At 42.9% G+C, this 25410-nt stretch overlaps 1 protein-coding gene across 2 annotated transcripts in view; it reads left to right on the top strand.

The window, feature by feature from the left end:
* Positions 1–25410, top strand: part of LOC121532035 (calcium-dependent secretion activator 2) — a 236643-nt gene that overhangs the window by 162578 nt on the left and 48655 nt on the right. The window contains exons 18-20 of one of the 2 annotated variants that reach the window (XM_041837679.2): positions 15872–16028; positions 18623–18764; positions 19248–19352. In XM_041837679.2, the coding sequence (XP_041693613.2) occupies positions 15872–16028; positions 18623–18764; positions 19248–19352 (404 nt within the window). The remainder of the gene's footprint in view (positions 1–15871; positions 16029–18622; positions 18765–19247; positions 19353–25410) is intronic. The other variant, XM_041837680.2, reaches the window with a different exon arrangement.

Consider the following 25410-nt stretch of genomic DNA (forward strand, 5'->3'; position numbering starts at 1 on the left):
TGCACCAGGCTGGGAAGACTGAATCTGCAATAGGTAAGCAGCTTGATTTGAAGAAATCAACTGTGGGAGCAATTATTAGGAAATGGAAGACATACAAGACCACTGATAATCTCCCTCGATCTGGGGCTCCACGCAAGATCTCACCCCGTGGGGGTCAAAATGATCACAAGAACGGTGAGCAAAAATCCCAGAACCACACGGGGGGGACCTAGTGGATGACCTGCAGAGAGCTGGGACCAAAGTAACAAAGCCTACCATCAGTAACACACTACGCCGCCAGGGACTCAAATCCTGCAGTGACAGACGTGTCCCCCTGCTTAAGCCAGTACATGTCCAGGCCCATCTGAAGTTTGCTAGAGTGCATTTGGATGATCCAGAAGAGGATTGGGAGAATGTCATATGGTCAGATGAAACCAAAATAGAACTTTTTGGTAAAAACTCAACTCGTCGTGTTTGGAGGACAAAGAATGCTGAGTTGCATCCAAAGAACACCATACCTACTGTGAAGCATGGGGGTGGAAACATCATGCTTTGGGGCTGTTTTTCTGCCAAGGGACCAGGACGACTGATCCGTGTAAAGGAAAGAATTAATGGGGCCATGTATCGTGAGATTTTGAGTGAAAACCTCCTTCCATCAGCAAGGGCATTGAAGATGAAACGTGGCTGGGTCTTTCAGCATGACAATGATCCCAAACACACCGCCCGGGCAACGAAGGAGTGGCTTCGTAAGAAGCATTTCAAGGTCCTGGAGTGGCCTAGCCAGTCTCCAGATCTCAACCCCATAGAAAATCTTTGGAGGGAGTTGAAAGTCTGTGTTGCCCAGCGACAGCCCCAAAACATCACTGCTCTAGAGGAGATCTGCATGGAGGAATGGGCCAAAATACCAGCAACAGTGTGTGAAAACCTTGTGAAGACATACAGAAAACGTTTGACCTGTGTCATTGCCAACAAAGGGTATATAACAAAGCTTTGTTATTGACCAAATACTTATTTTCCACCATAATTTGCAAATAAATTCATTAAAAATCCTACAATGTGATTTTCTGGAAATTTTTTTCTCATTTTGTCTGTCATAGTTGACGTGTACCTATGATGAAAATTACAGGCCTCTCAAATCTTTTTAAGTGTGAGAACTTGCACAATTGGTGGCTGACTAAATACTTTTTTCCCCCACTGTAACTGATTTTTTCCGACATAACATAGGTACAGCAAATCCCCTTATTGTATGGGACACCTTTAAATGTGCCTTTAGAGGCCATGCAATTAAGTACTAATCTAAAAAACAAAAGCAATTTAGGTCAAAAGAGTCCATACTAACAAAGGAAATAGAAGGTGTAACAGAACAGATAGATAGTAATAAAAACTGTAACATAGAGGCTCAGAATAAATTAGAGGAAAAACTAAAAGAAATGGAGAAACTTATTCAAGAAAGATCAAGTGTAATATATTATAAAAAATAAAGCAAACTGGATGGAAATGGGGGAAAATGCACCAAATTATTTTTTAATCTTCAACATAGGAATGCTACCAAAAATAATTTACTGAAACTGGTTAAAAATGACTGAGTCACCCATGATTCACCAAATTATATTTTGAAGGCGGAAACAAAGTACTTTAAGCATATGTTTTGGTTTCAGGCGCCTCCATCTCCTCTAACTGAAGCTAATTGTAGAGATTTTTTTTCTATTGATAATGTAAACTGAACAGCCATACAGAAAGACTCATGTGAAGGTGAAATTACAGAGGAGGAACTTCTGGATGCAATTAAAGAATTTAAGTCAGAGAAAACTCCAGGGTTGGATGGCATACCAGTCTAGGTATACCAAACCTTTTTTGATATACTCAGAGGACCGTTATTAGCATGTTTTAACCACTCCTATGTAAATGGTAGATTATCAGACACTCAAGAAGAAGGTCTGATTTCATTATTACTGAAACATTATACAAGTGGAAAATATAAAGATCCAGTCCATTAAAAAAATTGGAGGCCCCTTACACTTCAGTGTTGTGATGCAAAAATTCTACCAAAATGTATAGCGCATAGAATTAAAAAGGTATTGTCGGACATTATTCATTCTAATCAGACAGGTTTTTTACATGGACGATACATTGGAGATAATATAAGGCAAGTACTGGAAACAATAGAACACTATGAAATATCTGGGAAACCAGGCCTGCTATTCATAGCAGACTTCGAAAAGGCATTTGATAAAGTACGACTGGGGTTTATATATAAATGCCTGGAGCATTTCAATTTTGGAGAATCTCTTAAAAATTGGGTTAAAATCATGTATAGTAACCCTAGGTGTAAAATAGTAAATACTGGCTATTTCTCAGAAAGTTTTAAACTGTCAAGAGGAGTGAAACAAGGTTGTCCACTATCGGCATATCTATTTATTATGGCCATCGAGATGTTAGCTATTAAAATCAGATCCAACAATAATATCAAGGGATTAGAAATCCAGGGCTTAAAAACAAAGGTGTCATTGTACGCTGATGATTCATGTTTTCTTTTAAATCCACAACTTGAATCCCTCCACAGCCTCATAGAGGATCTAGATACATTTTCTAACCTCTCTGGCCTACAACCAAATTATGTTAAATGTACTATATTACGTATTGGATCAATAAAAAATACAATTTTTACATTACCATGTAGTTTACCAATACAATGGTCTGATGGTGATGTGGATATACTCGGAATACATATCCCAAATGAAATTGATCTCACTCCAATACATTTTAATAGAAAGTTAGCAAAAATAGATAAGATCTTGCTACCATGGAAAGGTAAATACCTGTCAATTTGTGGAAAAATCACCCTGATTAACTCTTTAGTATTATCCCAGTTTACCTATTTGCTTATGGTCTTGCCTATGCCTAGCGAACATTTTTTTTTGATTATATGAGAAAAAAAGATTCCATTTTAGAACGGCAAGCCAGACAAAATTAAACGGGCCTATTTATATAATTAATATGAATTCGGAGGACAGAAATTATTAAATATTAAAGCATTAGACCTATCACTAAAAGCTTCAGTCATACAAAAGTTATACTTAAATCCGAACTGATTCTCTAGCAAATTAATAAGATTGTCTCACCCAATGTTCAAGAATGGCCTTTTTCCCTTTATTCAGATTACAACCTCTCACTTTCAGTTATTTGAAAAGGAAATAATCTCCCAAATATCACTATTTCTAAAACAAGCCAAAGAAAGTTGGTTGCAATTTCAATTTAATCCTCCAGAAACGACAGAACAAATAATGCAACAAATATTGTGGTTAAACTCAAAAATACTAATACCTTCTTTTTTTTTTATTTTATGTTTTTAAAAGGTATAATCTTCGTAAATGATATAATCTGTAGGACTGGTGGAGTTATGTCGCACATGCAGCTAACAAAAACATATGGAAATGTCTGCTCTACCCAAAATTACAAACAAATAATTTCAGCATTACCGCAAAAATGGAAGAGGAAAGTGGAAGGGGGAGAAAGTAAGGAACTTGTCTGTCGGCCTTGCATTAAAGAACATAAATGGTTAAAGGAAACTTTGATAAATAAAAAAGTATACCAGTTTCATTTAAGGACCAATGGATTGACAGCCGTCCCATATAGATTGCAAAATAGTTGGGAAGAGGTTTTTGACGTACCGATTCCATGGCATAGTGTTTATGAACTTATACGCAAAACGACGCCGGATTCAAAATTTAGAATTTTGCAATTGAAATTATTGTATAAAATTCTTGCTACCAATAGAATGTTATTTATATGGGGGATACAATCTTCCCAGCTCTGCAGATTTTGCTGCGAAGAGACAGAATCATTAGTCGTCCAGGTTCTGAGGCAGCAAAGCAAAAGCCTGGCGAAAACCAAACACTGCATTCCACAGTAAGAACATCATACCAAAGGTCAAGCATGGTGGTGGTGGTGTGATGGTTTGGGGATGCTTTGCTGCCTCAGGACCTGGACGACTTGCCTTAATAGAAGGAACCATGAATTCTGCTCTGTATCAGAGAATTCTACAGGAGTATGTCAGACCATCCGTCTGTGAGCTGAAGCTGAAGCGCAGCTGGGTCATGCAGCAAGACAATGATCCAAACCACACAATCAAGTCTACATGAAAATTGCTAAAAAGCAATAAATTGGAAGTTTTGGAATGGCCTAGTCAAAGTCCAGACCTAATCCCAATGGAGATGTTGTGGCAGGACTTGAAACAAGCAGTTCATGCTTGAAAACCCACACGTCACTGAGTTAAAGCAGTTCTGCATGGAAGAGTGGGCCAAAATTCCTCCACAGCGACGTAAGAGACTGATCAACAACTACAGGAAGCATTTGGTTGGAGTCATTGCAGCTAAAGGTGGCACAACCAGTTATTGAGTGTAAGGGGGCAATTACTTTTTCACACAGGGGAATTGGGTGTTGCATAACTTTGTTTATGAAATAAATATGTAATTGTTGTGTTATTTGTTCACTTATGTTCCCTTTATCTAATATTAGGTTTTGGTTGAAGATCTGCTAACATTCAGTATCACAAATATGCAAAAGTAGAGAAAATTAGAAAGGGGGCAAATACTTTTTCATAGCACTGTATGTATGTATGTGTGTGTGTGTGTATGTATGTATGTATACATATATACACTGCTCAAAAAAATAAAGGGAACACTAAAATAACACATCCTAGATCTGAATGAATGAAATAATCTTATTGAATACTTTTTTCTTTACATAGTTGAATGTGCTGACAACAAAATCACACAAAAATTATCAATGGAAATCAAATTTATCAACCCATGGAGGTCTGGATTTGGAGTCACCCTCAAAATTAAAGTGGAAAATCACACTACAGGCTGATCCAACTTTGATGTAATGTCCTTAAAACAAGTCAAAATGAGGCTCAGTAGTGTGTGTGGCCTCCACGTGCCTGTATGACCTCCCTACAACGCCTGGGCATGCTCCTGATGAGGTGGCGGATGGTCTCCTGAGGGATCTCCTCCCAGACCTGGACTAAAGCATCCGCCAACTCCTGGACAGTCTGTGGTGCAACGTGGCGTTGGTGGATGGAGCGAGACATGATGTCCCAGATGTGCTCAATTGGATTCAGGTCTGGGGAACGGGCGGTCCATAGCATCAATGCCTTCCTCTTGCAGGAACTGCTGACACACTCCAGCCACATGAGGTCTAGCATTGTCTTGCATTAGGAGGAACCCAGGGCCAACCGCACCAGCATATGGTCTCACAAGGGGTCTGAGGATCTCATCTCGGTACCTAATGGCAGTCAGGCTACCTCTGGCGAGCACATGGAGGGCTGTGCAGCCCCCCAAAGAAATGCCACCCCACACCATGACTGACCCACTGCCAAACCGGTCATGCTGGAGGATGTTGCAGGCAGCAGAACGTTCTCCACGGCGTCTCCAGACTCTGTCATATGTGCTCAGTGTGAACCTGCTTTCATCTGTGAAGAGCACAGGGCGCCAGTGGCAAATTTGCCAATCTTGGGGTTCTCTGGCAAATGCCAAACGTCCTGCACGGTGTTGGGCTGTAAGCACAACCCCCACCTGTGGACGTCGGGCCCTCATACCACCCTCATGGAGTCTGTTTCTGACCGTTTGAGCAGACACATGCACATTTGTGGCCTGCTGGAGGTAATTTTGCAGGGCTCTGGCAGTGCTCCTCCTGCTCCTCCTTGCACAAAGGCGGAGGTAGCAGTCCTGCTGCTGGGTTGTTGCCCTCCTACGGCATCCTCCACGTCTCCTGATGTACTGGCCTGTCTCCTGGTAGCGCCTCCATGCTCTGGACACTACGCTGACAGACACAGCAAACCTTCTTGCCACAGCTCGCATTGATGTGCCATCCTGGATGAGCTGCACTACCTGAGCCACTTGTGTGGGTTGTAGACTCCGTCTCATGCTACCACTAGAGTGAAAGCACCGCCAGCATTCAAAAGTGACCAAAACATCAGCCAGGAAGCATAGGAACTGAGAAGTGGTCTGTGGTCACCACCTGCAAAACCAGTCCTTTATTGGGCGTGTCTTGCTAATTGCCTATAATTTCCACCTGTTGTCTATTCCATTTGCACAACAGCATGTGAAATTTATTGTCAATCAGTGTTGCTTCCTAAGTGGACAGTTTGATTTCACAGAAGTGTGATTGGCTTGGAGTTACATTGTGTTGTTTAAGTGTTCCCTTTATTTTTTTGAGCAGTGTACAATCATGGTCAAAAGTTTTGAGAATGACACAAATACTAATTTTCACAAAGTCTGCTGCCTCAGTTTTGATGATGGCAATTTGCATATACTCCAGAATGTCATGAAGAGTGATCAGATGAATTGCAATTAATTGCAAAGGCCCTCTAAGCCATGAAAATGAACTTAACCCCCCAAAAAACATTTCCACTGCAATTCAGCCCTGCCACAAAAGCACCAGCTGCCATCATGTCAGTGATTCTCTCGTTAACACAGGTGAGAGTGTTGACGAGGACAAGGCTGGAGATCACTCTGTCATGCTGATTGAGTTAGAATAACAGACTGTAAGCTTTAAAAGGAGGGTGGTGTTGAAATCATTGTTCTTCCTCTGTTAACCATGGTTACCTGTAAGGAAACACGTGCCGTCATCATTACTTTGCACAAAAAGGGCTTCACAGGCAAGGATATTGCTGCTAGTAAGATTGCACCTAAATCAACCATTTTTCGGATCATCAAGAACTTCAAGGAGAGAGGTACAATTGTTGAGAAGAAGGCGTCAGGGCGCCCAAGAAAGTCCAACAAGCGCCAGGACCATCTCCTAAAGTTGATTCAGCTGCGGGATCAGGGCACCACCAATGCAGAGCTTGCTCAGGAATGGCAGCAGGCAGGTGTGAGTGCATCTGCACGCACAGTGAGGCGAATACTTTTGGAGGATGGCCTGGTGTCAAGAAGGGTAGCAAAGAAGCCACCTCTCTCCAGGAAAAACATCAGGCACAGACTGATATTCTGCAAAAGGTACAGGGATTGGACTGCTGAGGACTGGGGTAAAGTCATTTTCTCTGATGAATCCCCTTTCCATCAGTCCTGTGTCATGCCAACAGTAAAGCATCCTGAGACCATTCATGTGTGGGGTTGCTTCTCAGCCAAGGGAGTGGGCTCACTCACAATTTTGCCTAAGAACACAGCCATGAATACAGAATGGTACCAACACATCCTCTGAGAGCAACTTCTCCCAACCATCCAAGAACAGTTTGGTGACGAACAATGCCTTTTCCAGCTTGATGGAGCACCTTGCCATAAGGCAAAAGTGATAACTAAGTGGCTTGGGGAACAAAACATTGACATTTTTGGTCCATGGCCAGGAAACTCCCCAGACCTTAATCCCATTGAGAACTTGTGGTTGATCCTCAAGAGGCGGGTGGACAAACAAAAACCCACAAATTCTGACAAACTTAAGCATTGATTATGCAAGAATAGGCTGCCATCAGTCAGGATGTGTCCCAGAAGTTAATTGACAGCATGCCAGGGTGGATTGCAGAGGTATTGAAAAAGAACAACACTGCAAATATTGACTCTTTGCATAAACTTAATGTAATTGTCAATAAAAGCCTTTGACACTTATGGAATGCTTGTAATTATACCAAAAAAATTAAAATATGTGTCTTGTGAAAGCTCCAGCTTTGTGTCTGTCATGTCCACATCCATCAAATTGTGTTACAGTGAGGGAAAAAAGTATTTCATCCCCTGCTGATTTTGTATGTTTGCCCACTGACAAAGAAATAATCAGTCTATCATTTTAATGGTAGGTTTATTTGAACAGTGAGAGACAGAATAACAACAAAAAAATGTTATAAAATGATTAGCATTTTAATGAGGGAAATAAGTATTTGACCCCCTCTCAATCAGAAAGATTTCTGGCTCCCAGGTGTCTTTTATACAGGTAACGAGCTGAGATTAGGAGCACACACTTAAAGGGAGTTCTCCTAATCTCAGTTTGTTACGTATATAGAAGACACCTGTCCACAGAAGCAATCAATCAATCAGATTCCAAACTCTCCACCATGGCCAAGACCAAAGAGCTCTCCAAGGAAGTCAGGGACAAGATTGTAGACCTACACAAGGCTTGAATGGGCTACAAGACCATCACCAAGCAGCTTGGTGAGAAGGTGACAACAGTTGGTACGATTATTCGCAAATGGAAGAAACACAAAATAACTGTCAATCTCCCTCGGCCTGGGGCTCTCACCTCGTGGAGTTGCGATGATCATGAGAACGGTGAGGAATCAGCCCAGAACTACACGGGAGGATATTGTCAATGATCTCAAGGCAGCTGGGACCATAGTCACCAAGAAAACAATTGGTAACACACTACGCCGTGAAGGACTGGAATCCTGCAGCGCCCGCAAGGTCCCCCTGCTCAAGAAAGCACATATACAGGCCCATCTGAAGTTTGCGAATGAACATCTGAATGATTCAGAGGAGAACTGGGTAAAAGTGTTGTGGTCAGATGAGACCAAAATCGAGCTCTTTGGCATCAACTCAACTCGCTGTGTTTGGAGGAGGAATGCTGCCTACCCCAAGAACACCATCCCCACCGTCAAACATGGAGGTGGAAACATTATGCTTTGGGGGTGTTTTTCTGCTAAGGGGACAGGACAACTTCACCGCATCAAAGGGATGATGGACGGGGCCATGTACCGTCAAATCTTGGGTGAGAACCTCCTTCCCTCAGCCAGGGCATTGAAAATGGGTCGTGGATGGGTATTCCAGCATGACAATGACCCAAAACACACGGCCAAGGCAACAAAGGAGTGGCTCAAGAAGAAGCACATTAAGGTCCTGGAGTGGCCTAGCCAGTCTCCAGACCTTAATCCCATAGAAAATCTGTGGAGGGAGCTGAAGGTTCGAGTTGCCAAACGTCAGGTTCGAAACCTTAATGACTTGGAGAAGATCTGCAAAGAGGAAAATCCCTGCTGAGATGTGTGCAAACCTGGTGGCCAACTACAAGAAACGTCTGACCTCTGTGATTGCCAACAAGGGTTTTGCCACCAAGTACTAAGTCATGTTTTGCAGAGGGGTCAAATACTTATTTCCCTCATTAAAATGCAAATCAATTTATAAATTTTTTGACATGTGTCTTTCTGGATTTTTGTTTTGTTATTCTGTCTCTCACTGTTCAAATAAACCTACCATTAAAATAATAGACTGATCATGTCTTTGTCAGTGGGCAAACGTACAAAATCAGCAGGGGATCAAATACTTTTTTCCCTCACTGTACGTTCCAAAGCCTGTCAACATCTGTCAGTCATGTACCACACCTCACTCATACCCTTTCAAGCTCTGTTCATGGTTCACATTGAGGACATGGTTGATACTGCTGAATATTGTGTCCCATGGTACCAAATTTTGCGCTCTGGGTATCTAATGATTCAGGTTTTTGGGTGATTATTGTACCACAATTTTAAGGTACAATTCATTTCAGTCAGTCTTTCTTGACATGTATCGATATCATCTGCCCTTTGTTTACCATCCTTGGTGTGAAGGAAATTGAAGTATTACAACCATTAACTGTGTCAATAGAAAGCAGCGCCAATTCATGAATTCAAGGAAAGGAAAGGAAATCATAGTAGATCCATTTATTCAGCTATGTTATTATTCACATCATGATAACCTAACCATTATACTGATCACAAACAAGGCCGGCCCTGGCCCTTGAATAGATATCATTGGTACACGTGCACACGCGCACACACACACACGTGCACACACACACACACACACACAAACACACACACACAGAGAGAGCTGTTTCTTTTTTACTTAATTGAGACTGTTATTATCCCTTGCTAAGCCTAAATTAAAAGTACAGACTCCTGGAGGCACAATGTCCTTCATATTTATATAATGAATGCAAAATGTCTTGTCAGCTGCAATGCACAAGGAACTTTCAATAAATTCCCTGGTTTTCCTGAAATACCGGTTGGAGGTTTCCCGGAATCAGGAGGGAATAAGCTGGAAATCCGGAATCCTCCAACCAGAATTTCTGGAAGAAACCTCCTGGAATTTTGCAACCCTAGTCATGCTGTGTCACCGCACACTCAATCCCGCTCTCCTTCCATTTCTCTGTCTGTCTCTCTTCTCCTGTTGCTCTCTCTTGCTTTCAGTCACATACCTTTCATTTTTCTTCCTCCATCTCTTTCTCGGAATCTCGCTCTCTCACTTAGAGACAGCAGTTATGTAAGGATGGCTGTTGGTATGAATGTGCGGATGGAGGAGGTAGGCGGTGGTAACGAAGCGTATGGCGCAAAGCACTCTTTAATTGTGTTTTTTGTCACGGCGCGCTTAAAAGACACATCTGAAAAGGCTGATGACAATGGCCCTCAAGGCCAGATATAGCTGTGGGGCATATACCGTCTCTGACCGCCAGCCTAGTGTTTTGTTTGCCACAAGCGCCCACTAGCACACAAACACGCACACACAGACAGGGACACACTCACAGACAGACAGAGACTTACACACACACACAGGAACAACATCCTCCTTCAATCAATCTGTCACATTCCTTTTTTCCCTGTGCTTCATTGGTCTGGTTGCACTTTTCTCTCTCCTCACATGGTGACCACTGCTATTGAGTTGGGTAGGAAGCATCTCTCTTGGGTGGGCAAGAAAAATGGGCGCGAACTGGCTCTTTTTATGCTCTAGCTCATCTATGGCGATGATGGAGTCATGAGAAGCAACTGCAGCCCTGCTAAATGTCCCCTTGATTTAGAGTCAAGAACATGTCTTTGTTCCATTATGACATAAAATCTCCTATACTAACTGCCTGGATAGATCGAGTTGCACACAATATTGGCACAAACAATTCATACTGGTATGTGACCGCATTGACACACAGCAACAATATTCAAGGACCGGTCAGAACTTGTGTTGAAGAATCCCTGTAGATGATTGGGTTTGTAACTACATGTATGATGGCTAGACATACGAAGACATATGAAAAGAGAGTGCTAGTGCACATCCAACTTGGCACAGAGAAAAAAAGCCACTTTAGATGAAAGCAGGTGGGTGCACATTACCTTTTTCTGCACCCATCAAGACAGACACCGAATCTTCGGTTGGATCACAACAACTTATTTGACCTATACATTTGTAAACCCCATGCACTGCACACAGAATCCTAGACAAAACACTCCAATGTTTTGGAAATGTCAATGGCTTGACCTTTGTGTTTGGACCTTTTCAACCTTTTCATATTTTGTGTGATGTTGATCAAACCTCTATGCAGCAAAATAAACGATGATTATTTCAAGGGAATGGACACCTGATTGGACAGCTAGCTGACTGGCATTAGAGATGATCCAACAACTTCAGGGTTGGGCTCACTTACTTCTCAATTCTACGGAGGTCCAGAGAGGACATATGAATAAAAAATTATAATTCCCTCGTTATGTCGAGATTATGACTTATTTATCTCATGATCACTACATACAATGCATTCGGAAAGTATTCAGACCACTTGACTTTTTCCACATTTTGTTACGTTACAGCCTTATTCTAAAATGGATCAAATTGTTTTTTCCCCCTCATCAATCAACACACAAGACCCCATAATGACATTGCAAAAACACATTTTGAGACATTTTTGCACATGTATTAAAAATACAAAACTGATATCACATTTACATAAGTATTCAGACCCTTTACTCAGTACTTTGTTGAGGCTGCCGTGTGGCTGCGTTGATCGCAATGCGCTCATGGGGCATTTAAGCCCTGAATGATGCCTGACATTAGCTGGCAGGCTGATCAGATTCAATAGCAGACTCAGAGTCTGATAAATCAGGATGCTACCTTGTAGGCTGTTTCATATGTAAGGCTCCTTGCAGACAGCCTACAAGGCAGAATCCTGACTTATCAGCCTCTGATGCTGCTATTGAATCTGATCAAGCTCTGAAGCTGAAATTGAATCTGATCAGCCTGTCAGGAATGGAGCTCACCCACGCTGTACATTTTACTAAAAACATGAAATGTCCCTTACAATTATACACATATCAGTTATGCAAGCTAACAACCAGCATAGATAACAAGCTAGCTAGCTATCTAGCTAACAAGACTACCTAGCTAAATAGCTTGCTCGCTCACAAGAGGGAGAGGCTATACAGGCACTCCTGGTGCCTAAAATGATGTCGAGCAGCAAGAGTTGAGTGGGGGACGAATGGAATCGGTTCAGTCAGTTCAGTCAGTTGTCTTAATGAGCCCTCCCCAGCTAGCTAGTTTATGCTTGTGTCTAGAAACTTCAGCGAGATTTTGAAACATGTCTGCCGAAGTTGGGACTTGGGAGTGTTCAGAATCATTCTGTTTATATTGAACTGCAAAATCCCTGGCCTGATATTAGCTACACTATCTAGCTACTTCCCTCTAAGTTAGTTACTGCAGGACAGCAGTGTGCCAGGCAAGCGGGACTCTTGAGCAAAGGACACACTGTGCCCGGTGTTGTTATGTTGCTGATTTGCAGTGCAAACTCTCCCCATTAAGCAGCAGTAGACTATCACAGTGACATCCAGGTGGTTACTACCAATATTACAAGTTTGTTATCATGTAGGCTGCTATCCTACTCGAAATATATTAGAGTAAGGAACAAATTTGTCACATTAGCTACCGCCAGCAATGTGATACAGCTGTCCGGTGAAGCAACTGCTGCCCAGTGGGAAGCAAAAGTGGGAAAGGACATCGATACAAATCAAATCAAATTTTATTTGCCACATGCGCCGAATACAACAGGTGTAGACATTACCGTAAAATGCTTACTTACAGCCCTTAACCAACAATGCATTTATTTTAAAATAAAAAAGTAAAATAAAACAACAACAACAACAAAAAAGTGTGGAGAAAAAAGAGCAGAAGTCAAATAAAATAACAGTAGGGAGGCTATATACAGGGGGGTACCGGTACAGAGTCAATGTGCGGGGGCACCGGCTAGTTGAGGTAGTTGAGGTGATATGTACATGTGGGTAGAGTTAAAGTGACTAAGCATAAATAATTAACAGAGTAGCAGCAGCGTAAAAAGATGCGGTGGGGGTGGGGGTGGGGGGGGCAGTGCAAATAGTCCGGGTAGCCATGATTAGCTGTTCAGGAGTCTTATGGCTTGGGGGTAGAAGCTGTTGAGAAGCCTTTTGGACCTAGACTTGGCGCTCCGGTACCGCTTGCCGTGCGGTAGCAGAGAGAACAGTCTATGACTAGGGTGGCAGGAGTCTTTGACAATTTTGAGGGCCTTCCTCTGACACCGCCTGGTATAGAGGACCTGGATGGCAGGAAGCTTGGCCCCAGTGATGTACTGGGCCGTGCGCACTACCCTCTGTAGTGCCTTGCGGTCGGAGGCCGAGCAGATGCCATACCAGGCGGTGATGCAACCAGTCAGGATGATCTCTGTGGTGCAGCTGTAGAACTTTTTGAGGATCTGAGGACCCATGCCAAATCTTTTCAGTCTCCTGAGGGGGAATAGGCTTTGTCGTGCCCTCTTCACGACAATGCATTGGTCATTCACACCGGCTTGTCATTAGCTGTGTTGTTGTTGCTTGCATGTGATTGGCTGTGGTCTTGGGGTTGGCACACAGACTGGGAGACAGTGCGGCCTGTCAGCCATCGTTCAGGGCTTAAATGTTCCACGAGCTCTTAGCTCAAGTTATGGTACATTTAGCTTGCTAACATTCTAACTTATAAACTGATAATGTGCTCCAAACTCAAATAAAAGCATGATGTTAGCATGAAATGTACCATCCCTTAGTGTAGCAATAAATAAAAACGTATGCGCTGATCCACCGTGGGCTCTACCGTAAAGGCTGGACCCATTCCGAAATGGACCTGGGGCTTTCCCATCCGGGCCCGATATCATAAATAAATAAAAATAATATAGAGACCCATTCCGAACGGACCCGAGGACAACTAGACCCTTTCCGTATAGACCTGGTCGGATCCAGACCCGGCCCGATTCGAGTGAGAGAAGCAGCAGAAAAGTACATTTTTTACCTACTTTATTAACCAGAGCTGATAGCGTGTGAGGTAGAGAGAGGTGATGCTCTAGCAGGGGCTGTGCTGTGTGTGTAGGCTACTGTGAGTGTGAGCGAGTGACACCGGAACAGGGAGGAGGGAGGGAGAGACGGGAGACAGCAACCAACCAAGCCAACTCGCGCTATAGTAGACCAATAGCTGCCATAGCTAGGTTATTTATCATCCAGTATGATTACATACTAGTACCTGTCTTGACTGCATCGAACTGGGAGAAGCTGCTGTATGTAAGCTAGCTAGCTAGTTGGCTAGCTAGGCAAATTGTGGCTGCATGCTTTCTCGTCCTACACAGTTAAAAACAACAACTCCATTACGAATATAAAGTAGCAGCCTACCTGTTGGCTCTTGGTCGTTGAAGACTTTCCTTCTCTTTTAACTTTTAATTTTCCATTGATTAGATATCTCCTACATTTTGCTCCTACACAGTTAAAAACAACAACTCCATTACGAATATAAAGTAGCAGCCTACCTGTTGGCTCTTGGTCGTTGAAGACTATCCTTCTCTTTTAACTTTTAATTCCATCTTCCATTGATTAGATATCTCCTAAATTTTGCTCCACACAGAGGCTCTATGACTGTAGCCTATTGATGCTTTGATGACTTAAGATTGGCCAACAACAACAACAAGCTGGGCGCGCCACTCTCGTGAAAAGCAAAGAGCAGCAGCATAAATCATAAAATGTCTCTCTCACTCTACTGCTACAGTCACATTCAGATCTGTATGAGTCCTTCTGGACAAATCAGTTAAAATTGCGCATACCAGTGACAGTCAAATCAGATCCGACCCAGACCCGTGACATTATTTAAAAATTCTGGATCCGGAACCTCTCGGTATTCGGGTACAGATGGATCCGTGAAGACCTCTACTCTGCCGCCTCATCAATACCGCCACTCCTATTGATAGAGTTTATCTCGTGATCTCGACAAAACAACTTTTGTTATGTAGTGTTCATGAGATAAATAAGTTGTGATCTCGACATAACGAGGGAATTATTTGTTTATTAATTTGTCCTCTCTGAACTTCTGTACAATTCCAGTCAATTCAGGAATTTTATCACACTGCTTTGGAGAAATTCCATGTCCAATTCGTCTGATTGGAATTGACCTCTATTCTTGATAACTCACCGACATATGCACATACTGTACTATATGTCTACCACATTCTATTATGCTATTAAATATATTTGTTTCTGATAGTATGACAACTAAATTATAAGTTATTGCTGTTCTCAGATCAGCCTTTTTTCTCCTTTGAACATTGCAGGTTAAAAACGCATTATGTCTGTCTATGCCTTTTAATAACTTTTTATAGCCTCAGCTTGGAGATTAAAGCTTAATATGTAAGCATAATGTAATTACCAATATACGATTTATCTTTATTGGTGAAGAGCGCTATTGCAGCTTACTCCTGGGCTGAGGTCATGATGCTGCTCGCTTCTCTTCCTTAGTGTTGGAGTCCATTGTGCGCTCAAGGTCCTCTCTTTATGCTACCCATCACCCATTTGGCTGTTTCTCTGTGGGTTCCATTCATTAGATTGCTTTGATTTGCACATGGCATTTTCTTTTCTTTTTCAGAGCAGTCTTCTCGCCATCCATCTGTCACTTTTTCCCATCTTCCTCTGATTGTGTCATTTTACATTTTATGTCTATCTATTCTTCACCAGAGCCTCTCAAGTAAACTAGAGATAGTGGTTTGTGAAGACTTGTGCTTTTTCATTTTTAAAAAATGCATTTATTTCCTTATTTCACCTTCTCCCCACTTTCTTTCTTCCTTTCTTTCTTTTTTGTCCTCTCTCTCTCTCTGCCTTTTTCCCCCTCTGCTCTTTCTCCTTCCTTCTCTTTTCTAGGCCTTCTCGTGGTGGCCGGAGATGATGGCGGAGCACGCAGAAACTTTCATGTCTCTCTACACCGTCGACATGGATGGTGCTCTGCAAGTCCAGCCCGTTGACTCATGGGATAGCTTCCCCTTATTCCAGCTGCTTAACAACTTCCTGCGATGTGACCGTGAGTTCTCCGTTCTCCCTGTGTCCGTCTTCTTCTACCTCTGACCATCTGCTTTGCCTCCAAATACTGATTTAAAGCGTAGCCTACAACACATCAGTGATTCATGAGCACAGTTCAACTTCCAGCTCAGTAACCGTGACTGGCATGCTTCCCTTCCCTATACTGTTCCCTCTAATTATTTTGTTGCCCACTCCCCCACCTCCTCCCTTGTCTTGTTCTCTGACCCTCCGTTTTGTCATTGTCCGTATTTAAAGCATGGACTACGGCACCTCCCAGTCCTGAGCTGTCTTCAAAAGCACGTCCCATACTTCACAGTGAATGTACGCTCCACTAAGAGCACTAATTAACACCAGAAGTGCCACAGAAAACAAGACTCGTTAGAAGAAAAGGTTAACTGTGCTTAGAGCTCCCACACTTCCGCGTCAGCAACACAATAATTAACATCAGCATCAGTGAGGTAACGTAGAGAAATGATAGGACCTGATGTCGAAACACAATTGTAAAGTCAGGGCCCTGGTGCGGCGCTGACCTTACTCCATCTGTCTGCTGAAGACTCTACTTGTCACCTCCTGTAATGCAAGGAGCCGTGTCACACAGACAGGAGAGCATTAGCACAGTTTGAGGCACCTGTCTCACCAGGCTGTCCTCCATTTTGAGTTCTTTGATCAATGAACAGGAAACAGAAGTTTGTAGTTTTCCCCTTTTTCCAAATGTACTTTGAACATAACTGGCAACTCGTAAACAAGCAAAGGGTACTCTGATAAAAGGTTATAGACAGAAACATTTGTCTCATTTAGTTTTAATTTCACCTGCTACCCACCCCCACCATGTGTAATACTTACTTTAATTCCATGAGTGTGAAGTCAGTGTCTGTGTCCGAAAACCCGTAATTGCGTTGTAAATTGTATGTTGATTGGTATTGTGAAAATAAAAAGTTTTATAGTATGTGAAATTTCAAACATTTTCTATTATTTAAATGCCAGGATGTCATACTCATTTCGGCTTTTCATCTAGTAGAATTCGCTGCACACTTGAGGAAGAGAAACGTCTTTTCAGACCCACATGTGTTTGACAACAGCTGATGAATGAAGAAATGGCGGGAAAGAACACAATTGCGATTTAGAGGATGCATTCTCAGTGTGGATGAGCCTAGTATGTTTATTTTTGTTGCTTACTGCATACATTTATACTAAACAGTACGTTCTAAATAGTATGTAGTATGATGAGTATACAGTATGTTGTTTTAGTAAGTAGTAAGCAAGGCCGATTTCGGACACAGCCTATGTCACTGGCATACAGGTGTTTGCCCTTGTGTGCCCTTGTGTACTATCAAACTCGCTCTCGCTCTCTCTCTCATACTTTCATTTTCTTCTTCTCTCTTCTCCCTTATTCACTCTTAGCTCTGAGCCTTTGTTTCATTGCCAGCGGAGAGTTGGCTACATCTGAAGTGTTGTTTTACATTGTCTATGCAAGCCTCACACAGAGCAGACAGACAGCTCAAGGGCAGCAACGTTCAAAATATAACTCTCATTATGTGAGGCTTAGGCAAAGATCATTATTGTGTTTTTTTTCTTCATTTTCTGTAATTAGCATTCTCCATTAATCTTGCAATTATTCCAACTGTCATAACAATTATTTGATTTAAAGAGTAAGGTAATGAGAATAAGGAAAATTATCGTTTTGACTATTACTGCAAATGAGGCCCCTGTTTTTGATAATGATGTCTTAAGTGATAGGCAATTAAATGAGATAAAATTGAATTTTTTTTAAACGTCAAAGCTGATGAAAAAAAAAGCTGCAATTCAACTTGTGTTTCTTTTTCTTAGTTGCTTAGCTATAGACCTACATGGTCAAGTCTGCCTTTTAAGATTTGACCTTTCCTACCTCATTCAGGTTATCCACGTTTTCAATGTTGTCAGATGCTTTTAGATATGTGAGTAAAAAAACATACAAAAAGGTGAAACGAGGCTATATTGATACTGTGTGATAAATGAACAAATACTGTACATGATATTCTGAATTGAAGCATTAGTTGTTTGTAATGCCACATTTTAATTATTGTTTTGTAGCGTGAACAAAACATATTTAATTTATCACACCAGGTCTTAATATCCACGTATTCTAAGGATTAACTAAATGCTCACTTTAGTGTCTGCATGTGTTGCGTGATGGGAACTTGTTGGGAGAAGAGCCGTGGGCTCTCAGGAGGGTAAAAAGGCTAGTGTTAATCATGAAGGAACAGAGTGATGGGGAATTAGGACTAATGAAGCCCTGAGAGACCAACAGGAGGCCTACGCTCTCTTTCTTTGTCTCTCTCTCTCTCTTTTTCTATTTGTCTCTTTTTCTCTGTTTATGTCTTACTCTGTCTATCTGTGTGTCATTCTCCGTTGTCTCTTTAGTCCTCTCTTTTTCCTACTTCCTTTGCATATCAGGACGTGTGAAGATGGAATCTGTATGCAAATATCATAACGTGGACTGTGGGAGGGAGGGACAGCAATTTAACTTGTCAAGGACTAGAACTGTATAAAGATGTTCAAGCCCACATTCACGACCTTAATCTTTAAATTCCTTCTTTCCTTCCTCATTTCCCCCAGCTCACCTGTGCAATGGCATGTTCCACCAGCACCTGCAAAACCTTTTCATCCCACTGGTGGTGCGCTACATCGACGTTATGGAGTCCTCCATCGCCCAGTCCATCCACCGCGGCTTCGAGCAGGAAACCTGGCAGTCCGTCAAGTAAGGGCCCTTCCCCCAAGCAACCTACCCCTTCACGACTCTAAGCACCTAGATCTGAAATGACTGGATAGGTGTAAGAAATATGGTAACAGCCCCACCTTGCACTCTGCTATTGGAATCTAAGGCGGCAAACCATAATGGTGATACTGAAAATGCCCCTGTTGTCATTAGTTGCATTCTGTTTAGCTATTTAAAGCTCCTTGCTCTAAGTCTAAGAGATGGGCTTTTACACTTAAAACCCAAAATAGTTATTTTCAGCGGGTTCTCCTATGGGGACAATTGAAGGACCCTTTATGGTTCTAAGTAACACCTTATTTTCTATGAGTATAGGCTAGATAACATCCACCAACAAGGCATAAAATCATGCTATCACCAGATGGAGGTGAAAAATCAACACTCAACGGAATCTCTCTGTTATCTTTTGTCTCTGTCGTATCTTTTTTTGTTGTTGTTTGGTTTGGTTTGCCATTCATTTCTTTTTAGGACAATAACCAACAGCCTACCGAGCGTGCCTCTGCCCAAAGTCAATCTCCCACAGATGCCCAGCTTCTCAGCACCCTCCTGGATGGGCCCACTGTGTGACAGCACGTGTGTAGGGGCTGCCGCGAGACCTAGTGGGGCAATGTGGCATGGACTGTGCTGTGGTTGTCTTGCCATTGTCAAACTTATCCTATTCAAGAAAACAATTTTAAATTATGTTACTCCCCTTTGCCAATTATGTGCAATTAAGTATTGAACTAGTTTAATGTATTTTGTAGAACTGTGAAAGTTCTGAGAGAAACCAGGAGAAAAGATCAGCTCGAAAATGTGCTCTCACATTTCAATTTCAAAGTTAATAGTAAAACCAGTTTTTGTTGTTTACTACTGATGCTTTTAACTGTGCAACATTTTCCTGGGACTGGTTGCCCCTTTTGATGACCTCAAACTGATACCTTCTGTAATACCAAGATAAAAGCATGGTTGTTTTTGTTGTCTTGTGAGAATTGTTGTGTTCTGTGGCGCATTGTTCCCCAGCATGGTTATTTTCTCTATTGTGAAATGTACGTTGTGGTCTTGGAGCCTGCCTCCTTGGTCAGGAGCGGTTTTGGAATGTGTATGACATGTTTTTGTTCCCACATCCCATCATATATTTCAGGTATTTTTATTTGTATAAATCTAAATTTTATTATACATGGAGAGTATCAAAGAGATACCTGTTTTTGCCTCCTATAATTATGATCTTAAGGTATGCTAGTCAATTCACAGCTCAACTAAGGACTGAATTGTGGAATATAACATGCCTAATGAATGTTGAATGAGAAATTATATTCTTATTCTTATTTATTTTAGCTTGCAAGGAATTAATTTACCTGATATTTTGTAAGTAGGCTTAGCCATTTTACGGATTTAAGTGAATATGTTTTTCAAAACCTCAATGCTTTCTTTGTGACTCTTATGAGACTGTTTTTGGCACTTGTCAAACATTTGTCATAATTGAGCAGACATGATCCCCCACAAGCAAGATCATTAAGCGTAATATAGATGGCCTACCAGGAGTCATTTTCCTGTGTTTTTGGTTGTAAAACAACATATAGCATTTGATCAACTACTAGTGAGTAGTATAGTCACTGGTATGACCACCAGATGATATTTGAGTGAACAGTGAAGACTCAACAACATGGCTTCTGAGGGCCCCATAGAAACAGTGGCAGTAATGGGACCACCCGAGGGGCGCCCATCTCCGGAGGGAGGCTGAGTTGTGATGTTTGGGAAAGGCTTCTCACACACCCTCCATGTCCTCCCTACGGGACGCCCCCACCTACCCACCACCCCTTTCTTGCTCGAGATAAAAAAAAACCTGGCACTTCGTTAGTGAGCACAGACGGGCGTGGGGGATTGTTCCATTCCCCCGGGAGAGGGGACGCTCGGAGAAGAGAGCTGCTAATTAGTCCTAAGAGGGGGATATGAGCGAGCATTTAATTGCAACACAGATTATGCCCAAACGATTTATTCCCGCGGACCACTTGTGAAGGTAACAGTCTTTTAAAGGCAAAGTGAGAAAAGTGAGGATGTGAGTGCGCTTCACCCACCCCCCACTCTCTACCTCGCTCTCTCCGGTTCGATGTACACTTGGATGCTGGTTGCTGCCACCGGTTGCCATGTGTTGCCGTGTAACCTCCGGTAGACACCGGGGAGAAGGTGGTGATGGAGACCCATCTGTCTGTGTGCTTAGAGTCTCCTTAGTCACAGTCAGTCTGACAGCGGGGTGTGTTAAGGAACTGTCGGGTGTGTTTTGTCATTACGAGACATGTTAACTATCTTAGGAACATGTTATGCCTGCAGAAAGTATTCATATCCCTTGACTTATTCCACATTTTGTTGTGTTACAGCCTGAATTCAAAATGGGTTAAATCTTTTTTTTTTATCTCACCCATCTACACACAATACCCCATAATGACAAAGTGAAAACATGTTTTTAGACATTTTTGTAAATGTACAGAAATACTGTATCTCATTTACATAAGTATTCACACCCCTGAGTCAATACTTTGTAGAAGCACCTTTGGCAGCGATTACAGCTGTGAGTCTTTCTGGGTAAGCCTCTAAGAGCTTTCCACACCTGGATTGTGCAACATTTGCCCATTATTATTTTCAAAATTCTTCAAACTCTGTCAAATTGATTGTTGATCATTGCTAGACAACCATTTTCAGCTCTTGAACCTTTCCTTTAAGTCAACACTGTAACTTTGCCACTCAGGAACATTCACTGTCTTCTTGGTATGCAACTCCAGTGTAGATTTGGCCTTGTGTTTTAGGTTATTGTCCTGCTGAAAGGTGAATTCATCTCCCAGTGTTTGGTGGAAAGCAGACTGAACCAGGTTTTCCTCTAGGATTTTGCCTGTGCTTAGTTCCATTCTATTTCTTTTTTTTGCTGAAAAACTCCCCAGGCCTTAACGATTACAAGCATACACATAACATGATGCAGCCACCACTATGCTTGTATTCAGGACAAAAAGTGAATTGCTTTGCCACATTTTTTGCAGTATTACTTTAGTGCCTTGTTGCAAACAGGATGCATGTTTTGGAATATTTGTATTCTGTACAGGCTTCCTTCTTTTCACTCTGTCAATTAGGTTAGTATTGTGGAGTAACTACAATGTTGTTGATCCATCCTCAGTTTTCTCCTATGACAGCCATTAAACTCTGTAACTGTTTTAAAGTCACCATTGGCCTCATGTTGAAATCCCTGAGTAGGTTTCCTTCCTCTCCGGCAACTCAATTAGGAAGGATCCTGTATCTTTGTAGTGACTGGGTATATTGATACACCATCCAAAGTGTAATTAATAACTTCACCATGCTCAAAGGGTTATTCAATGTCTGTTTGTTTTTTTGCCATCTACCAATCGGTGCCCTTCTTTGCGAAGCATTGGAAAACCTCCCTGGTCTTTGTGATTTAACCTGTGTTTAAAATTCACTGCTCGACTGAAGGACCTTACAGGTAATTGTATGTGAGGGGTACAGAGATGAGGTAGTCATTAAAAAATCATGTTAAACACTATTATTGCACACAGAGTGAGTCCATCCAACTTATCTGACTTGTTAAGCAAATGTTTACTCCTGAACTTATTTAGGCTTGCCATAATAAACGGGTTAAATACTTATTGACTCAAGACATTTCAGCTTTTCATTTTTTAATTAATTTGTAAAAATTTCTAAAAACATAATTCCACTTTGACATTATGGGGTATTGTGTGTAGGCCAGTGACAACAAATATACATTTAATCAATTTTAAATTCAGGCTGTAACACAAAATGTGGAAAAAGTCAAGGATGTAAATCCTTTCTGAAGGCACTGTACCTGTGACATGTTAACTGTGGACCATGTTAATTGTTGAATGTGTTCAGGTACTGAGCAGTAATACAAGAAAACATCAGCACTTCACTTAAAGGAATACTTCAGGATTTTGACAATGAAGCCCTTTATCTACTAACCCAGAGTCAGATGAACTCATGGATACTATTTGTATGTCTCTGCGTGCAGTTTGAAGGAAGTTGCTTACTAGCGTTAGCGCAATTGCTAACTAACGTGGTAACTGCTAGTATGCTAGTAGATACTCTAGACTTCCAGTCATTGCGCTAAGGCTAGTTAGCATTGGCTCGTGAAACTAACTCTAACTTCCTTCATACAGAGACATAAAAATGGTATCCATGACTTCATCGGACTCTAGGGTAGTAGATAAAGGACTTCATTGCCAAAATCCTGAAGTATCCCTTTAAAGCCCTCTTACACAAAGCCCCGGACTCAGTGTAACTCCGTCTTCATTTGTTAATGTTTATTGACAACTGACAGAACATTGCCATTTCAATTTAAGTGTTTACCTATTTCTTCATGCACCCAGACATGCAGTGGTGGAAAAAGTACCTGTGACGATCCCGGCTGTCTGAGTCGGGTCCTGTCTGGTGACTAGTGTTCCTGCTCGTATTCTCCAGTTTCCCGAGGGTTCGGGAACGCTCCGGGGAGCGCTCTGGTTTTCCGCACCTGCATCCCATCAGCAATCTGCACACCTGGTCCTGATCATCACCCTTCTTAGGCTCTGGCCCAACATCCAGTTCCTGCCGGATCGTTAGCCATGAACAGTATGTTGTCAGCGTATCAGTCTCTGAGCCAGTAGTGTTAGTTTTGTTGTTTTGCACCTTTTTGACTTGCTGTGTACTGACCTCCGTTTTGTTCTGTCTGCAGTCTCTCACCCGGAACCTTCACCCAACCTCTGCCTGATGGTCGGCGGCTGCCGAGCCAGTACCGGACCAACCACTGCACCCTCAACAACCCATCCCCGCCACCCGCTCTGTTCCCTGGATTATTCAGCTTCACTCGGACTCTATTAATAAACACTCACCTTTGTCTCACGTACCGTGTCCTGGTCTGCTTCTGGGTTCTGGCTTAGTTAACCGTGACAGAACGATCCGGCCAGTAATGAACCCAGCGGACCTGGACTCTGTTCGCCATGCTATTACCCAGCAGGAGAAGATGTTGGGCCATCATAGCACGGTACTACAGGAGATCGCGTTGTCAGTTCGGAACCTTTCTACCGGTCTGACGGAGGTCCAGAACCAACGCAAGTGTCCGGTGGAGGATCCACTACCGGTTTCACCCATCTCGCCTGCCGCTTCTGAAGCTGTGTCCATCCGTGAGCCCAAGGTTCCGACGCCGGATAAGTATGAGGGAGAGCTGGGAAGATGCCGTTCCTTCCTTATGCAGTGTGGACTAGTGTTCGATCTACAGCCCTACTCTTATGCCACAGACAAGGCTAGGATAGCCTTTGTGATTGAGTTGCTGCGTGGTCGAGCGCTGGAGTGGGCTTCAGCCGTTTGGGAACGACAGGATCCCTGCATGGCTTCATACCAGGGGTTCACGGCCGAGATGAGGAAGCTCTTCGACCATTCCGTCCGAGGGAGGGACGCAGCTAGGCGCCTGTTTTCGCCGCCAAGGAACTCGCAGCGTGGCCGACTTCGTGATCGAGTTCAAGACGTTGGCTGTGGAGAGTGGGTGGAACGAGGAGTCTCTGCAAGCGGCCTTTTACCAGGGTCTGTCGGAGCAGCTCAAGGATGAGTTGATCTCCTATCCGGAGCCTAGTGACCTGGACAGCTTGGTAGCTTTGTCTATTCGGGTGGATAATCGAGTCCGAGAGCGAAGGAGGGAGAAGCAATGGGTTCCGTCCAACCGATCAGCTTCTCAGGATCCAGTCGGGTCGTCAAACTGCGCGGCTCGCTAAAGTTGGGAGGACTTTTAGCGAGCCAGTTTCGACCTCTCAATACCTCTGTCAGACCCCGTTTCCCGGCTACCCTTATGAACAGGAATCAGAGCTTAGCGATTAACGCTTTTATCGATTCAGGTGCCGATGGAAGCTTTCTAGACGCCGAGTTGGTGGAACAGCTGGGGCTTTCCAAGGAGCAATTGCCGGAAGCCATTGAAGCTACCACTCTGAACGGCAGTAGTCTGGCACGTATCACGATGAGGACTGAACCGGTTATGATGCGGTTGTCGGGGAATCATTCTGAGATGATTTCATTCTTCATTCTGCCGTCTTCCCATGTTCCTCTGGTCCTTGGATACCCCTGGCTGAAGGAACACAATCCCACGTTCGATTGGGTGACGGGCAAGGTAACGAGTTGGAGCCTTGATTGTCATGCTAACTGTCTCAAGACTGCCTGCCCCCATTCGGTTCCCAGTCAGGTGATTGAGGCTAAACCCCCAGATTTGTCCCTGGTTCCCGAGACATATCACGATTTGGGGGAAGTTTTCAGTAAGCAGAAGGCTCTGTCACTCCCTCCCCACCGACCATATGATTGTGCCATCAACCTGGTCCCTGGAGCTGTCTACCCCAAGGGAAGGTTATACAGTATCTCCCGACCTGAACGTGAGGCGTTGGAGACCTACATCAAGGAGTCCCTAGCTGCTGGTCTCGTTCGTCCCTCGTCATCACCCCTGGGGGGCAGGATTCTTCTTTGTGGGTAAGAAGGATGGCTCTCTTCGACCGTGTATTGATTATCGGGGGTTGAATGACATCACGGTCAAGAACAAGTATCCCCTGCCCTTGATGAGTTCTGCCTTCGACTCCTTACAGGGTGCTACGGTGTTCACCAAGCTAGACCTACGCAATGCGTA

The sequence above is a fragment of the Coregonus clupeaformis genome, unplaced genomic scaffold, assembly GCF_020615455.1.
Source record: "Coregonus clupeaformis isolate EN_2021a unplaced genomic scaffold, ASM2061545v1 scaf0073, whole genome shotgun sequence".
Classification (NCBI taxonomy): Eukaryota; Metazoa; Chordata; class Actinopteri; order Salmoniformes; family Salmonidae; genus Coregonus; species Coregonus clupeaformis.